General features: G+C 40.5%; 1 protein-coding gene across 1 annotated transcript; it reads right to left on the bottom strand.

The window, feature by feature from the left end:
- Positions 1–783: 783 nt before the first annotated feature.
- Positions 784–4709, bottom strand: avpr1aa (arginine vasopressin receptor 1Aa). Its single transcript, XM_012867476.3, has 2 exons — positions 3276–4709; positions 784–1272 (listed from the first exon to the last, which is right to left on the bottom strand). The coding sequence occupies exons 1-2, from the start codon at positions 4222–4224 to the stop codon at positions 989–991; spliced, it is 1233 nt and encodes a 410-aa protein (XP_012722930.2). The 5' UTR covers positions 4225–4709; the 3' UTR covers positions 784–988.
- Positions 4710–13569: the final 8860 nt, after the last annotated feature.

Raw genomic sequence — 13569 nt, 5'->3', positions numbered from 1 at the left:
TCGGTCAAAGGATTGGTTTCAAATCCCATTTTTACATAAGCCACTGAAATGCGGTTCTACGGACAAGAAAGAAAAACAAAATGGAAATTCAAACAAAGGACGAGGTGGCTGCCTCGGTTACTTAGAGACGAGAGGTCTGGAAGGGCCGCTTTTTACCCCCGCGCACCTCCAGGCTGCAACAACTTTTATCTCTGCAAACACTCAGAAAAGGAAAGTGAGTTAGGCAGCTCTGCGGGGGACACCCAGACATCAGGGACCGCATCAAGATAGCTGAATGTTTCTGAGTGGTGCCTAGGAATGCCAGCAGGTAGTTTGAAGCTGTGACTCAAGTCGAGGGAGAGCGGCTTCCCCTCCATTCACAATAAGTTTCCTATTTATCCATACTTAAGTTTATATGATCAACATTCGGTATGCACATAGAATCGAGCAAAAAGCTGCGTATAATACATCGTTCCAGGGGCGGTTCTAGACCAAGTTTACCAGGGGGGCCAAGGTGGGGTCAGTGTTTTTTTCACAGGGGCACAGAACAAAAACATTTAAAAACAATAAAATGGCAATATTCAACTGTGTAATAATATTAAGTGAGCCACTTGTGGCTCTGGAACTGCAGGTTTCAGACCTGAAACATGCAGCTAAACGTGAAACATCGTAAGTTTTAAATTCTTTTTGGAGTAAAGCTGTATAGGTAAAAAATAATATTGGTCAAAGTGACCAATCGGTTATGGTTTCTTTGCCATTGCAAATAATTATGAGAAGTTTATTTAACATTATGCTTTTAGTACAGGGGCCATAACAGGGGCCATAACCATTTCTACAGGGGCATGAGCCCCTGTTGGCCCCTGTCTAGAACCGCCCCTGCATCGTTCTATGTACATTCATCTCACCTGTTGCATGCAGATTGCTCTCTTGCCCTTAAAATTGATACGTTTGTGGGATGTTTTGTCCTAATCATGCATGTCCCAGAGTGTTTCTCGGTGCCACCGCCTGTTTACTCTGTCTGAGCCGTGGTTTTTGGGGAGTTGTCCAGCTCCCTCCAGTTGGCCGTGCTGCCCGTGGGGCTCCGGTTGGTGATCCGGGTCAGCAGCGTCGTCCTGCGGATGCTGCTGTCTGAGTCCTCCTTCTTGTAGTCGGCGTTCAGTTTGCGGCAGCAGGAGAAGCAGCGCATGAAGTCCTGCAGGAGGTGGCCGCTGAAGATCATGTATATCCACGGGTTGCAGCAGCTGTTGAGACTGGCAAGGAGCGCAGACAGAGTCACCGCTGTGTTCTCAGAATCTGTGGAACAGACAGAGAAGAGGGAGCGAGCGAAGGGGGGAATGATTAATCCGAAAAACATCTGGTGAACGCAAGGTCGCAGAAGTGCCTCTGTAATGAAGTTCATCTGGTGTGATAGTGTGGGCTTAACATAAACAGAACAATATAAAGAATATATGGGGAAGGAGTGGGGTTAAAAGGACAGGCTATAATGAGCTGCATTTATTAATAACATCATTTAGGAAATGTTTTTATGTTCTGTATAGGGCCCTTTTTTAAATCTTTATCAGTCCTGACTCCACCTTCGAATGCTACCACGTCAATGATGCTATAAAAATATATATTCAATGTTTTTACAGTTGTCATTGTCAACATCAACTTTATCTATGTGCAGTTCTAGATGTTTTTAACACATGGATAACACAAGGAATTGTGTCCGACTTATCACATCAGCTGATTTTTGGTATATTGGTCAAATGATTATTTTTCTTTTCTTTTAGTGGACTTGCTGATTACTGTACAGCAATTTAGTCCAGCTGCAACCGTTTAAAAAGTGCTCTATAAATAAAGTTGACATTGGCATATAGGTACCACAAAAAGCAAATTCATTGACTCCTTTATTTGTATGCTGATGTAAATAATACCATGTGTGTAACTGAACTTCATCCAACGCGCAAACCCAAAGATAATTTTGGACAAGCTAGTTTTTACAAAGACAATGACTAAAACCCTTGAAGCTGGTGTGTACTATACTGGTACTATATTTTGTGTGACTATGAAAGTCTTTTATTTGACATGTGTAAAATACACTCATGTTGGTAGGGCACCAAAACTGGCTTCAGCCCAGAGCCCCGCAACTTCTTAAATCCGGCCCTGGCTGACCCTTGATGTGAATAAAAAAAAACATTTCTTAAAATATATTTAAAAAAATATAACTTTCATGATTTATTTAAAGTTATATATCTGTGTTTAAAATACTACAACCGTTGCAGTGGCAATATAATATTTTGTCAGGCAAATATTTGATTACTTAAATATAGTTGTGATAAATGAATAATTTTAACTCTTCAATGTTTTTGAATATAAAGTAAAATAGCAAAGCTTTATTATCATTAATCAAATTTTGATTTCAGTATGCATTATAATTATATAATTATGATTCAGTATTTATTTGTCAAGGTAGGATCTAATAATAATAATACTAGGAAATAATACTAGCGGTGGCGAAATAAATCCAAACATGATTGGTTAATTTGCGCAGCAACTTTATTCCAGACAAAATACCTTGTCTGCAGCAGTGTTAGCTCCGCCCACTGACTTGATTGGTTCGGCTGACAAAATAAAATACTATCACCCTACACTGTACTAGTTATTAAAATAATTATATGCATTAAGACATTGACATATAATAAATATTGTTTTCTATTAATTGTTTTCACATGCACCATTTTAACCAGGCATATATATATATATTTTTTTAAACATTTATCTACCCATCCATTCCCTGCAGCCGCTTGTCCTCTCAGAGTAGCAGGGGGCTGATGTCTACCGCAGCGGCCATTGGACGAGAGGTGGGGTACACCCCCAGCAGGTCAATTTAACTAATTATATATACATTTATTTAAATATATTTATTTCAAGGGAATTCCACCAATCACATAAATGCATTTATTTAGCAAAATATTGTTACCTTTGGTCCTGATAGAATTGGTCCTCAGATAAATGAGCGGGGAGCATTTTGCGAAAAATTTAGCCACGCACGTTCAGATTTATTGAATCTGACGTGGCTTGTTCACTATTGGAGTACTGTATCACACTTTAAGAAATGCACGTGGATTTGTTTTTGTTTTTTTGTTGTCTATTTTTATTTTATTTTTTTTGCACATTGTTGCTTTGTTTCCCAAGTCACTTCGTGCGTAAAAACGGCGCAGACTGCTTCTTATTTGCCTTCCATTTACCAACCGAGAAATCTTCCTTTCTTGTTCAACTTTTTATACTGGAATTGTGCAAATCGCGCTACTCACCGTCCCACCGAAAGTTCTTGTCCCACACGGACCACATCTGCACGGTGAAGAACGGCGCCCAGCAGACGATGTACGCCAGAACGATCACAAAAGTCATTTTGACCGTCCTCAGTTTGGCCCTTGAAATCGTCGTGACGCTGCTGACCGATGACTTCCCGATCAGGCCGTTCTTGCACGCAGCCCCGGCCACCGTCTTCTTTTTCTTGTACCTGATATTTTTCCATATGCTGTGGCAGATGAACCCGTAGCACAGGATGAGGATGACCACCGGCAGCAGGAAGATGCCGACGGTCATCCAGGTGATGTACGCCTTGGAGCCCCACGGCTCGACGAAGTGCGCCCAGCAGTCGTAGACGTCGGAGCCGTTCTGGATCTCGCTCAGGGAGAAGATGAAGTACTGCGGGCTGCTCAGCACCAGGCTGCACATCCACGTGGAGATGATCATCACGTAGGAGCGCTTGGTGGGCTGCTGGAGCGTCTTCAGCGGGTGGCAGATGGCGATGTAACGGTCCAGGGTCATCATCACCATCATGTAGGTGGAGGCGAACATCCCCATCACCTGGAGGTGCTTCACTATCCTGCAGAGGTAATCCGTCCCGTAGAAGCGGTAGGTGATCTTCCAGCAAAGCTGTGGAAGCACCTGGAAGAAGGCGACCACCAGATCGGCCAGGCTGAGGTGCTTGATGAAGAGGTGCATCCGAGACATCTTTTTCTTGGTGTTGTACATGGCTAGCAGGACGCTCACGTTTCCGATCACAGCCACCACAAAGGTGATGCTCAGGACCATGATCTCGATCTGGGCCACCTCCTCGTTTCTGGCGAACGGGTCGGACCCGTTCGGGTGGACGGTGCTGTTTGAAGGGGCTCCCATCATCGTGTCATCAGTGAGGCTGAAGGGCAGAGACTGGTTCGCTCCACTCAGGAGATTCGCGTCTGATGGAGTGCGCATGGCACATGCCCCTCTGTGCGCCCTGGATGGATCCCGTGCCAGAGGGGCTGCGCGCTGTGCCTCTCTGATCCGTATATGGAGCTACCTGTTGCTCACACAGGGGAGCACGGTGCTGTGTGACTGCTGGCTGCTGTGGGGGGCTTTTTAAAGTCGAGTCAAATTTCAGTGCGCAAAAAAACAAAAAACAAAAAAAAAACGCATGCGCTGCAAAAACCCACTTGGAGTTGCAACTTTTTTTTAAGGTCAGCTTGCCTTAAACGAGTTACGACGTGAACGACAATAATCTGGATTCAGCAAAAACGATTGGGAAAAAAAAGATTTATTTTAAATCACTGAAATTTATGCATGATTATGGAATGACTTAAACAATTGGCTGGCAACAAAGCGCGCAACAGGGTCCTCCCACTGGCTTTCAGCCATCTGCACAGAAGCAGCTACTCCCAGTCATAGCCACACGTTTAAGGACCATCCTGTGAAATCACTGAGTTTAGTCAGGAAACCACGTTCCAAAAAAAAGAAAAAGAAAAAATCTTTGTCTTTTACAATACACAAAAGTACAATATATTTTTAGAAACATGGCCCGTTTTCCAGTATTCACCGATTTACAAACGTGTATCCCTTGAACTTCTCCACATTTTTTCTGTACAACTGCAAACGTCTGTGTGCCTTATTTGCATTTAATGACATAGACCAATGCATAAATGAAGCAAAAGGAAAAGTGTACTTGTACTTTTTGCCCATTTATCTTTGCAAAATAGCTCCATGGTCAACTCCACTGTCCTAGTGGGAGAAAAGCACCATAAGCATGATGCTGCCACCACCATGCAGTCCCCCCCCCCCCCCCCCACCTCATTGTTACGCATCACTTTGTGTTAGCCTCTCACATAAAATCTAAGGAAAATTAACTGTGGTTGTAATCTGGAGATATGGATACCCTTGGAAGGCTCCATATAAAACTAAAAGCGGGACAGACTGGGGGCAATTTTTTTTTTTTTTTTTTTTTTTTTGCTACTGGATACGCCATTCACCTCAAATGGAAAAAGTATAATGTTGTGTTTACCTCAGCAGGAAAAAAAAAGAGCTTGATGCAAGCTTGAAACTGTTTATCCTAAGTGGGTTCCACAGAGGAGCAGAAACACCGTTGCACGTTAAGCCCCAAACAGAACCGAGCCATCGGCCTGCAAGCGATTAGTTTTAATGATGTTCAAATGAGCAGAATTTGTTAGTAAATCGGTGCAACACTGCAGCACATTTTGGTTCTCTGCTAATGAGGTTCAGCTTCAATTTTGGGTTCGAACTGGGACCACTTTTGGTTTTGGTTGAAAATATTGCGAATCTGTTGCATGTAACCTCATAGGTTTATGAAGTTTATATCACATTTAAAGATGAGAACATCATCTAAACAACTACCTATTTACAGACTAAACATTCTGACATAATCAGGACATTAAACAAATAAGTTAACTTGTTAACATGTTTCAACTGGTTCTTTTTGTGTTTCATTAGTATATATTTTCAAAGTGCAAACTCTGTGATTTAATTCTAAATTAGGCTTTAATTCATTGTGATCTGAATCCCTGGGGAAATCCTAGCAAGTATCTTTAGTATATAATCTTTAGTATATGATACTATCACATGAAATGAAATGAAAAAAATTAACAGGGTTGGTTTTGATCACTTCCCATAGGCCTCCTAATGCTGAATCTAAACAATGATAGGTTGAAAACAACCAAATTTGGTTTATCGTGTTAGTTTATTTGTATTTATATATTATATAAAGGCCAAATACTAAACAAAATAATTTCTATTAAATATATCTGAGTCTAGATAAAGATATTTATTCATTGCAGTTTTTTAAATTATAGTGCAAAGGAATTTCCCTCTATACAACCAATGCACTGACCCATTATTACACCTGAATACCAAATATATTACAACTCGTACACATAGTACCGCCACAGTTTTAAGAAAGCATTTAATGATATTTTACAAATATTATTAGCTGCATCATTTGTTTAAGGATATATATTTTTAAATTGCCTTTTTTATCATCCTGTAATCTTTTGATAAAAAAGTTTGTACCCATGGAAATCTTAGAAGCGGTGCAGAGTCAATAAAGCTAGTTATTCCCAGCTATAGTATTACAACTAAGGTGAAATCCAAGCATGTGATTGGATACAAGAAAAGTATGAAAGAGGGAGGGCCTTCAGAAAACCACATAGCCAAAATGACATGTTTAGCAGTATGGTGTTAAAAATAACCAGATTACAAAAACAAAGACAACAAGCTCATACAATCCGGTCCAATCCATGTATTGTACAGTAAATCCAATTTACGAAAATGTTTTTTTTTTTCTCTCTAAAATAAATAAAAACTGCTTAATAAAAACACGGAGCAAATGGAGCTTATACATTTTTTTCCCCAATTTCTTTTCTGGCTATAACGTGACCTGGAAGTAGTGACAGTGAAGTGGTTGAGTGTTTGTTCCCCTCCACACACACACATTATTCACTGCTGCCGGTGTTATAGGCCGTCACAATCTGTGCTTCATCAATAAACCTTCTCACTGACATTTATGAACAATTTGACACGTCCAGTTGCATCAAAGTAGCTGATATTTCAGCGTGGTTTTCACTGGCTATCAAAACATTAACACTTCTATATTATTTTAAGACATAAATTTAAAATTTAAAATAACACCCAGTTATTTCTTGGTTTTTCATTGTTGGTTTCAGTTTAAAGAACAAATTAATGAATGGTACACAGATTTCATATTGTCTAATAGGCCGTTTACTGAGAAACAATCGAGTTTTTGAATGCTTCTGTCACCGACCGTCATTCGATCGTGGCAGATGGCCCGTCACACTGAACCCGGTTCTGGTTCTGCTGGAACTTACTTCCTGTTGAAGGGGAATTTTCCTCTCCACTGTTTCCTCATGCATGCTGGGTATGAGGGATTGCTGGAAAGTCAACAACACAATCCAAGCAACTGTGGCTACATCTAGGAGGAGTGACTGCTGTCAAGTCAAAGACTCGATGCAATCTGCTGGGTTTCCTTAGATAGAAAACTTTTGATCCGATCTGTCTGTATGATTTGATTGAACTGACTTTTTAAAGAGCCTTGCCATGACATGTGTTGTGAATTGGCGTTGTATAAATAAAACTGTTTTGACCCATTCTTCCTCACACATTTCCTTCAAATCTTTAGAGTCCTGTGGGTTGTTTATATGCACTCTGATCTTCAGTTCTTCCAGGTCATTGAGTGTGAATTGGTTCCATTTATTTACTTGAAGTTCTGAAGAATAAAGTGAACAATACCGAGCACGTCTATCATTTCCGCTCTCTGTAGCCAACAATGCTGGTCAGTTTATGTTATGACACTCTGTACTCCCCCGGTCTTCACTACCTACCAGTACTTTTTTAGGATTTCGGTGACTGAAGGTACAGTGCTGCTGTAATATTAAAGGAGTTCTTCTTTTCACCCAGAAGTGCTCTCAAGAGAGAATGTTGATGTAGTTTAGAAGGTGAAATAAAAGTCAAAAAGTGCTGCAGCTTTGTTTTTATATCATGTCATTTCTTAGTGGTCGTTGATCTGCCAGGACAATAAACTGACAACCAGCAGGACTGTTATCACGATCAGGTGTGTGCATCTGGTTATTGCAATTAACTGGGCAACATTTATAACACGTAACTTCATGAGAATGACTGTCGTGGTTGCCCTCTGTTTTTTTTGTTTGTTTTTGTTTTTTATGTAATGAAAGATTTATTGCTGGATATTATATTAAAGTTTGCAATCAGGATCCAAGTAGCCTGAAAACAAGTGTAATGCATCAATTATGTTACAATACACAGTATGGCATACAGGATTATTTTACAGGATTATTTTATAATGAAGCAAAATTAGTTTAAGAGCATTATGAAAAAAAAAACACACACAGAGGGGAACCACAACAGCCATTCTCTTGATGTGACGTGTTATAAATGTTGACCATTCAAGCAGTTTTACCTCTTTACCAACAAAGCATTTCTTTGGGTGGATGTTTGAGACTTATTTATTTATTTTTATTTATTTATAAACATTTATTAGAGGATCAGCCCCATGAGATGAAGCATCTCGTTTTCATGGGGGTCCTCAGTAACATATCCAAACAATGTAGAAAGGAAAACAACAGAGTAGATACAATATGCAAGATACATCTTCAGATTCTTTTACAGAATATCTTTTAATATTCATCTTTCCTTCAGTTTCATCAGCAGTTCTCCCCATCCCACTTTAGTTGAAGAAGATAAAAAATTAGACTGTTCTTCAAAACATAAAATTTAGTATCAGATATTTTGGATCAGTAATAATAAATTTGTGTACACTTTCAGGCGACAAAGAATCAGTGAACGTGTGCTAGCTAACCTAATAATAGCACAGCATTGCTCACTGTAATGACTCTTTCATCCACATTTTCAGTACAACTATAGAACAATAAGGTGCAACCTGAGAGCAAAACAAAGACAGGTGCAATTATTAGGCCAAAAATATGAAGTCTCCTCCGTTCTAGCAATCTGTAGCAGTCACTGTATTGCAGCTTTACTGACTGCGGAGCCCGTTATCCACTACACACATTTTCAACACAAGAACAAAGTGCAAACTGAGTAAAGAACAAACGTAAGTGCATTTACGTGGCTCTTGTGTGTCTGCTCATTTGTAATGATCTGCAGCCTTTGTATTACAGTGTTAGTGGCTGCAGTGAGCCTGTTTTTAACAGCAAATCTTGTAAAGCGGGACGCCAGGCTCGTCATGGCCCCTCTCGGTTCACGCTCAATGTTCAGCTTAGACTGGTACTTTGCTTTCAGAGACCCAACAGCAGAAACCCGTACCCTTTTCTGGGATAAACCCTCTGGATCTGCTAATCAGAAATCGGGTGCATTTGATTCGCAGTCTGCAGTCACAACAAAGGTGTCATGATCCCCAGGTGTTTTGCTCTATTATTTATTTCACAGTTCCTGGGGATTGTACATGGCTTCACTTATTTACCTGTTCAGTGTTCTTTATTTAGACTATAGATTTTGTTCCTTCCTCCTTGTTTCCTACCATTGTTTAATATTCTGCTGATTATGTATTTAGTTAGGTTGTTCTTGTTTCTGTCAGCTCTTTGTTCTGCTGCCTGACTTCAGTTCAGTTAGTAGTTAGTTTATTTTTGAGCGTCTGTTCATTTCATCATTGTTTTTGTATTCTGGTTGGGTTCTGTCTTCCCCCTGTCTCAGCTTTGCCTTTTCTATCCCTTTCCATCAGCTTTCCCTTTATTGCTCTCACGTTGCTCTGTGTTCACTCATCATCTGACCGTCTCCACCCGGCTCTCATAATGTCTCTCTCCCTCACCTCCCTGTACTTAAGCAGTCTCATTTCATGTTTTGTCACTAGTTTCTCCTGTTTGCCATGCCTGGTGCGTCATACCAGTGCACCTGCCAGTAAGTTCTGATTTTCACTAATAAACATCCTATTCCTCTTATTTTACTGTAGCTTCTGTGTTTGGGTCCAAGCATTATCTAATCAGGACAAAAGGATAAAACAGAAGTGTTCATTGCCCTTAGACACGGCACGTTCGTTCTCTGGATAGACGGCACAGCTTCCTTTTAGCCAGCTATGAACCTCATCAACAATAAAACGCAGAGACTTAAAACTGACTGGCTGTACACATGGCAAAAATAACATCAAGACACTAATGTCAAAGACAATATACAGTTACATTATGTTTTATACTGTTTCAGGAATGTATTGATATTATTTATCCACACACAGTAGCTGTGTTTCCATTACAGATGTGCACAGACACAATTTCACAATGCCGGTGTTTCCATTAAATAAGAAATGTGATCAAAAATAACTCGTGAATATGTTTGTGTTCATGTGAAATCTCATTAAAAAACATGGCGGCGATGGATGACTTACATGAGATATTCATATTTCAGCCACGGCACTAGCCATCAGCGGCAAGGCAGGGCAAGGCAAATTTATTTATATAGCACAATTCAATACAGAGACAATGCAAAGTGCTTTACATGATTAAAATATAGGAACAAAAGCAAGTAGGGATAGAATGTAGAAAGAAAAAAAGAACATTAAAAACAGTAAAACAGTTTAACTAGAACATTCAAATGCAATTTTAAACAAATGTGTTTTTAATCTTGATTTAAAGGAACTCAGGCTTTCTGCACTTTTACAGTTTTCTGGAAGTTTGTTCCAGATAAGTGGAGCATAGGAACTAAATGCTGCTTCTCTGTGTTTAGTTCTGGTTCTAGGTATGCAGAGAAGGCTGGAGTTAGAAGACCTTAGTGGTCTGGAAAGTTGATACACTGATAACAAGTCTGTGATGCATTTAGGTGCTAAGCCATTCAGTGATTTATAGACTAACAGAAGTATTTTAAAGTCTATTCTCTGAGATACAGGGAGCCAGTGTAAGGACTTTAGAACTGGGGTGATGTTCTCTACTTTCTTAGTCTTAGTGAGGACGCAGGTGGCAGCGTTCTGGAGGAGACGTTGGCGTCTTCCTGAAGCGTTGGAGCTATAAGGCCCTCATACTTGTGAGTGGCTACAGTTTCCCAAAAGCCATGCATGTTTTTGGGAAACGGTAGTCAGCAATTTTACAGAAAAGCTGTGGATTCAACAATTCCATGTCATCTTCTTCGTATTTTTCGCCAGTAGTAACATCTGATTGTTGATCATTTGACTCATGTGATGCGAAAAATTGTTTCCATTGCAGTTTTGTGAAATACGGCTATTTCGATACAGCCGAAAAATCACCTCATCCTAGGATAAAAAGCTTGGCCCCAGCATACTTCTCCATGCCTCAGGAATCTCCCCGTTTTCTAAGGTCCTAATGAGCCTGGTGGAATACCCTACTGCTGCTTCTCCTGGACACTCCCATACCTCCACAGGTTTATCATCAGGACCAATTGCTTTTCCACGCTTCATTCTTTCTCATTTCTTTTTTACTTGATCCCTATTACTTCTTTTTGCTACTTTCTGATCCACAATGGTTGCTTCTTTTGCTCTTTGTTCTCTCTTATTTTCCTCATTCATCTGCTTTTTAAAGTACTCCTTCCATCTTTCCATTACACTTGTTGCATCTGTCGGTACATTTCCGTCTTGACACTTAATCCCCCTAACCCCCTGGACATCCTTCCCATCTCTGTCTCGCCAAACTGTATGTATCCTTCTCTCCCTCCTTATTTTTCAACTTATCATACAAGTCAGTGTAGACCTTTTGTTTGGCCTCAGCCAGCTCTACCTTCATTTCTCTCTACTCCTGGCGACTCTTTTCAGTCCTCACATTGTTCCACGTCTTAGCTGATCTTTCTCTGAACACACTCCTGTACTTCCTCACTCTACCATCAAGTCCCCATTGTCAACTTTCCTTCCAGAAGACCTACCAAGTACTCTCCTACCCGTCTCCCTGATAGCATTAGCTGTAGATGTCCAGTCATCTGGAAGCACCTCCTGGCCACCCAAGCCCTGTCTCAACTTCTCCCTAAAAGCCACACAACTTTTTTTTTTTCAGCTTCCACCACTTTGTCCTCTGCTCTGCCTTTGTCCTCTTCATCTTCCTCACCATCAGAGTAATTCTACACGGCGCTATCCTTTGCTGTCTGGAAACACCGTCACCAGTCACAACCGTACAGTCACTGGGTTTCTTCAGATTACGTCGTCTACACAAGATGTAATCTACCTGTGTGCTTCTATAACTCCGCTCTAGTAAGTCACTCTGTGCTTCTGCACCTTCTGGAAGAAAGTATTCCCCTGCAGCCGTTTCCATCTTCCTTGCAAAGTCTGAACCCCATCTGTCCTTCTACGTTCCTGTTTTGGATACCAAACCTGCCCATCGTTTGCTCATCAACTCTGTCCCCTGCGCCAACATAATCATTGAAATCTGCACCGATCACCACTCTCTCATCTCTGGGGATACTTTGCATCACTTCATCCAACTCAATCCAGAATTTATCCTTCTCCTCTAACTCACACATCCAACCCATGGGACGTGACCACTAACAACACTGAACATCACACTGTCAATGTCTTGTCTTCAGACTTGTCACCCTGACACTCTTTTTACCTCCAAAACATTCCTGAGAAACTCCTCCTTCAGGATAACTCCTACACCATTTCTCTTCCTATCTACAAGGTAGAACCATTTGTATGATTTGATAGAATTGGACTTTGCAAAGTGCCTTGAGACGTGTTGTGAAGTGGCGCTATATAAATAAGACTGAATTCAATTGAACCCTGCTGGGGAGTTTTGTAGGTAGTGATTAAAAAAATTAAAAGCTGCTGCTTCTTCTCGGATTGCATATGAACAGATAGTTGAAATAAATCAGTAGATAGGTACTCTTGATTTGGCAGAATACTTAAGAATGATCTACAATTGCCGTATTTTAAATAGATGTTAGTTGATCGTTGTTGATCTGAGACTGTAATGATAACTAAGGAGACAACGCTAAACCCTTTACTTAGTAGTACCACAGAGCGTCAACAGGAGCAGTAAAGAAAGTGTATATATTTACTTTAAAAGTCTGTTTGTCAGGAGATTCATAATTTCGACATTTTGCTAGCTTATTGTAAGGTCCGCTCCGAAGTTTCTTGGAAACTGAGAAGATTATCGTCATTGCCAGTAGAATGCAAATCTATTTGGAGAGAATGACCACATTTCAAATTTAATGTTGAAATGACAAATTTGCTTCCTTATTTGGTGTAAAAAGAGTGGTTTGCATCTAATATTTAGATAAACCGTTTTATTGTGAATATTTTTTTAAATGGGTGTCATTTCTGGTTAACATTCTCTATTTACATCATTCAACTTTGACAAACCGAAGGTTGTTGACATTTATTTTCCTGTTTTCTACTATTGTAATTGTGGAGCCTGACCCGGCCGGAGCCCAACGGACCGGAACGGAGCAGAAAACTGGAGTTGTTCCGTATTGTGACGATGAACGGCGGAGAGCGGGTCCGCTGACGGTGACGTTCGGAGCAGTCATGGAGGATGTGTTCTCATTGATTAAAATAACAACGTGGTTGCTCCGTCGGTCGGACCTGAACAGAACGGAGCGGTCATGGAGGAGGTGGAATCTGGGGTTAGGACTTTCACAACAGATTGGAACAAATATAGATGTAGGTAAACAAATGAAATTGACTCATGAATCATAGAGAGCTGCGGGTGTCAGATAGGAGGTGCTATACTGCACAGTCTACGGTGCTACGGAGCTGCTGTGCAATTAAAGAGAGGTAATGGGAGCGAGTGTTTGACTATTGCAAATAAATTTAACATTTTCATTTAAGTTTTGGACTGTTTCACAAACATG

The sequence above is a fragment of the Fundulus heteroclitus genome, unplaced genomic scaffold (genome assembly GCF_011125445.2).
Source record: "Fundulus heteroclitus isolate FHET01 unplaced genomic scaffold, MU-UCD_Fhet_4.1 scaffold_52, whole genome shotgun sequence".
Lineage (NCBI taxonomy): Eukaryota > Metazoa > Chordata > Actinopteri > Cyprinodontiformes > Fundulidae > Fundulus > Fundulus heteroclitus.
This window is presented reverse-complemented; position numbering and strand designations above follow the sequence as displayed.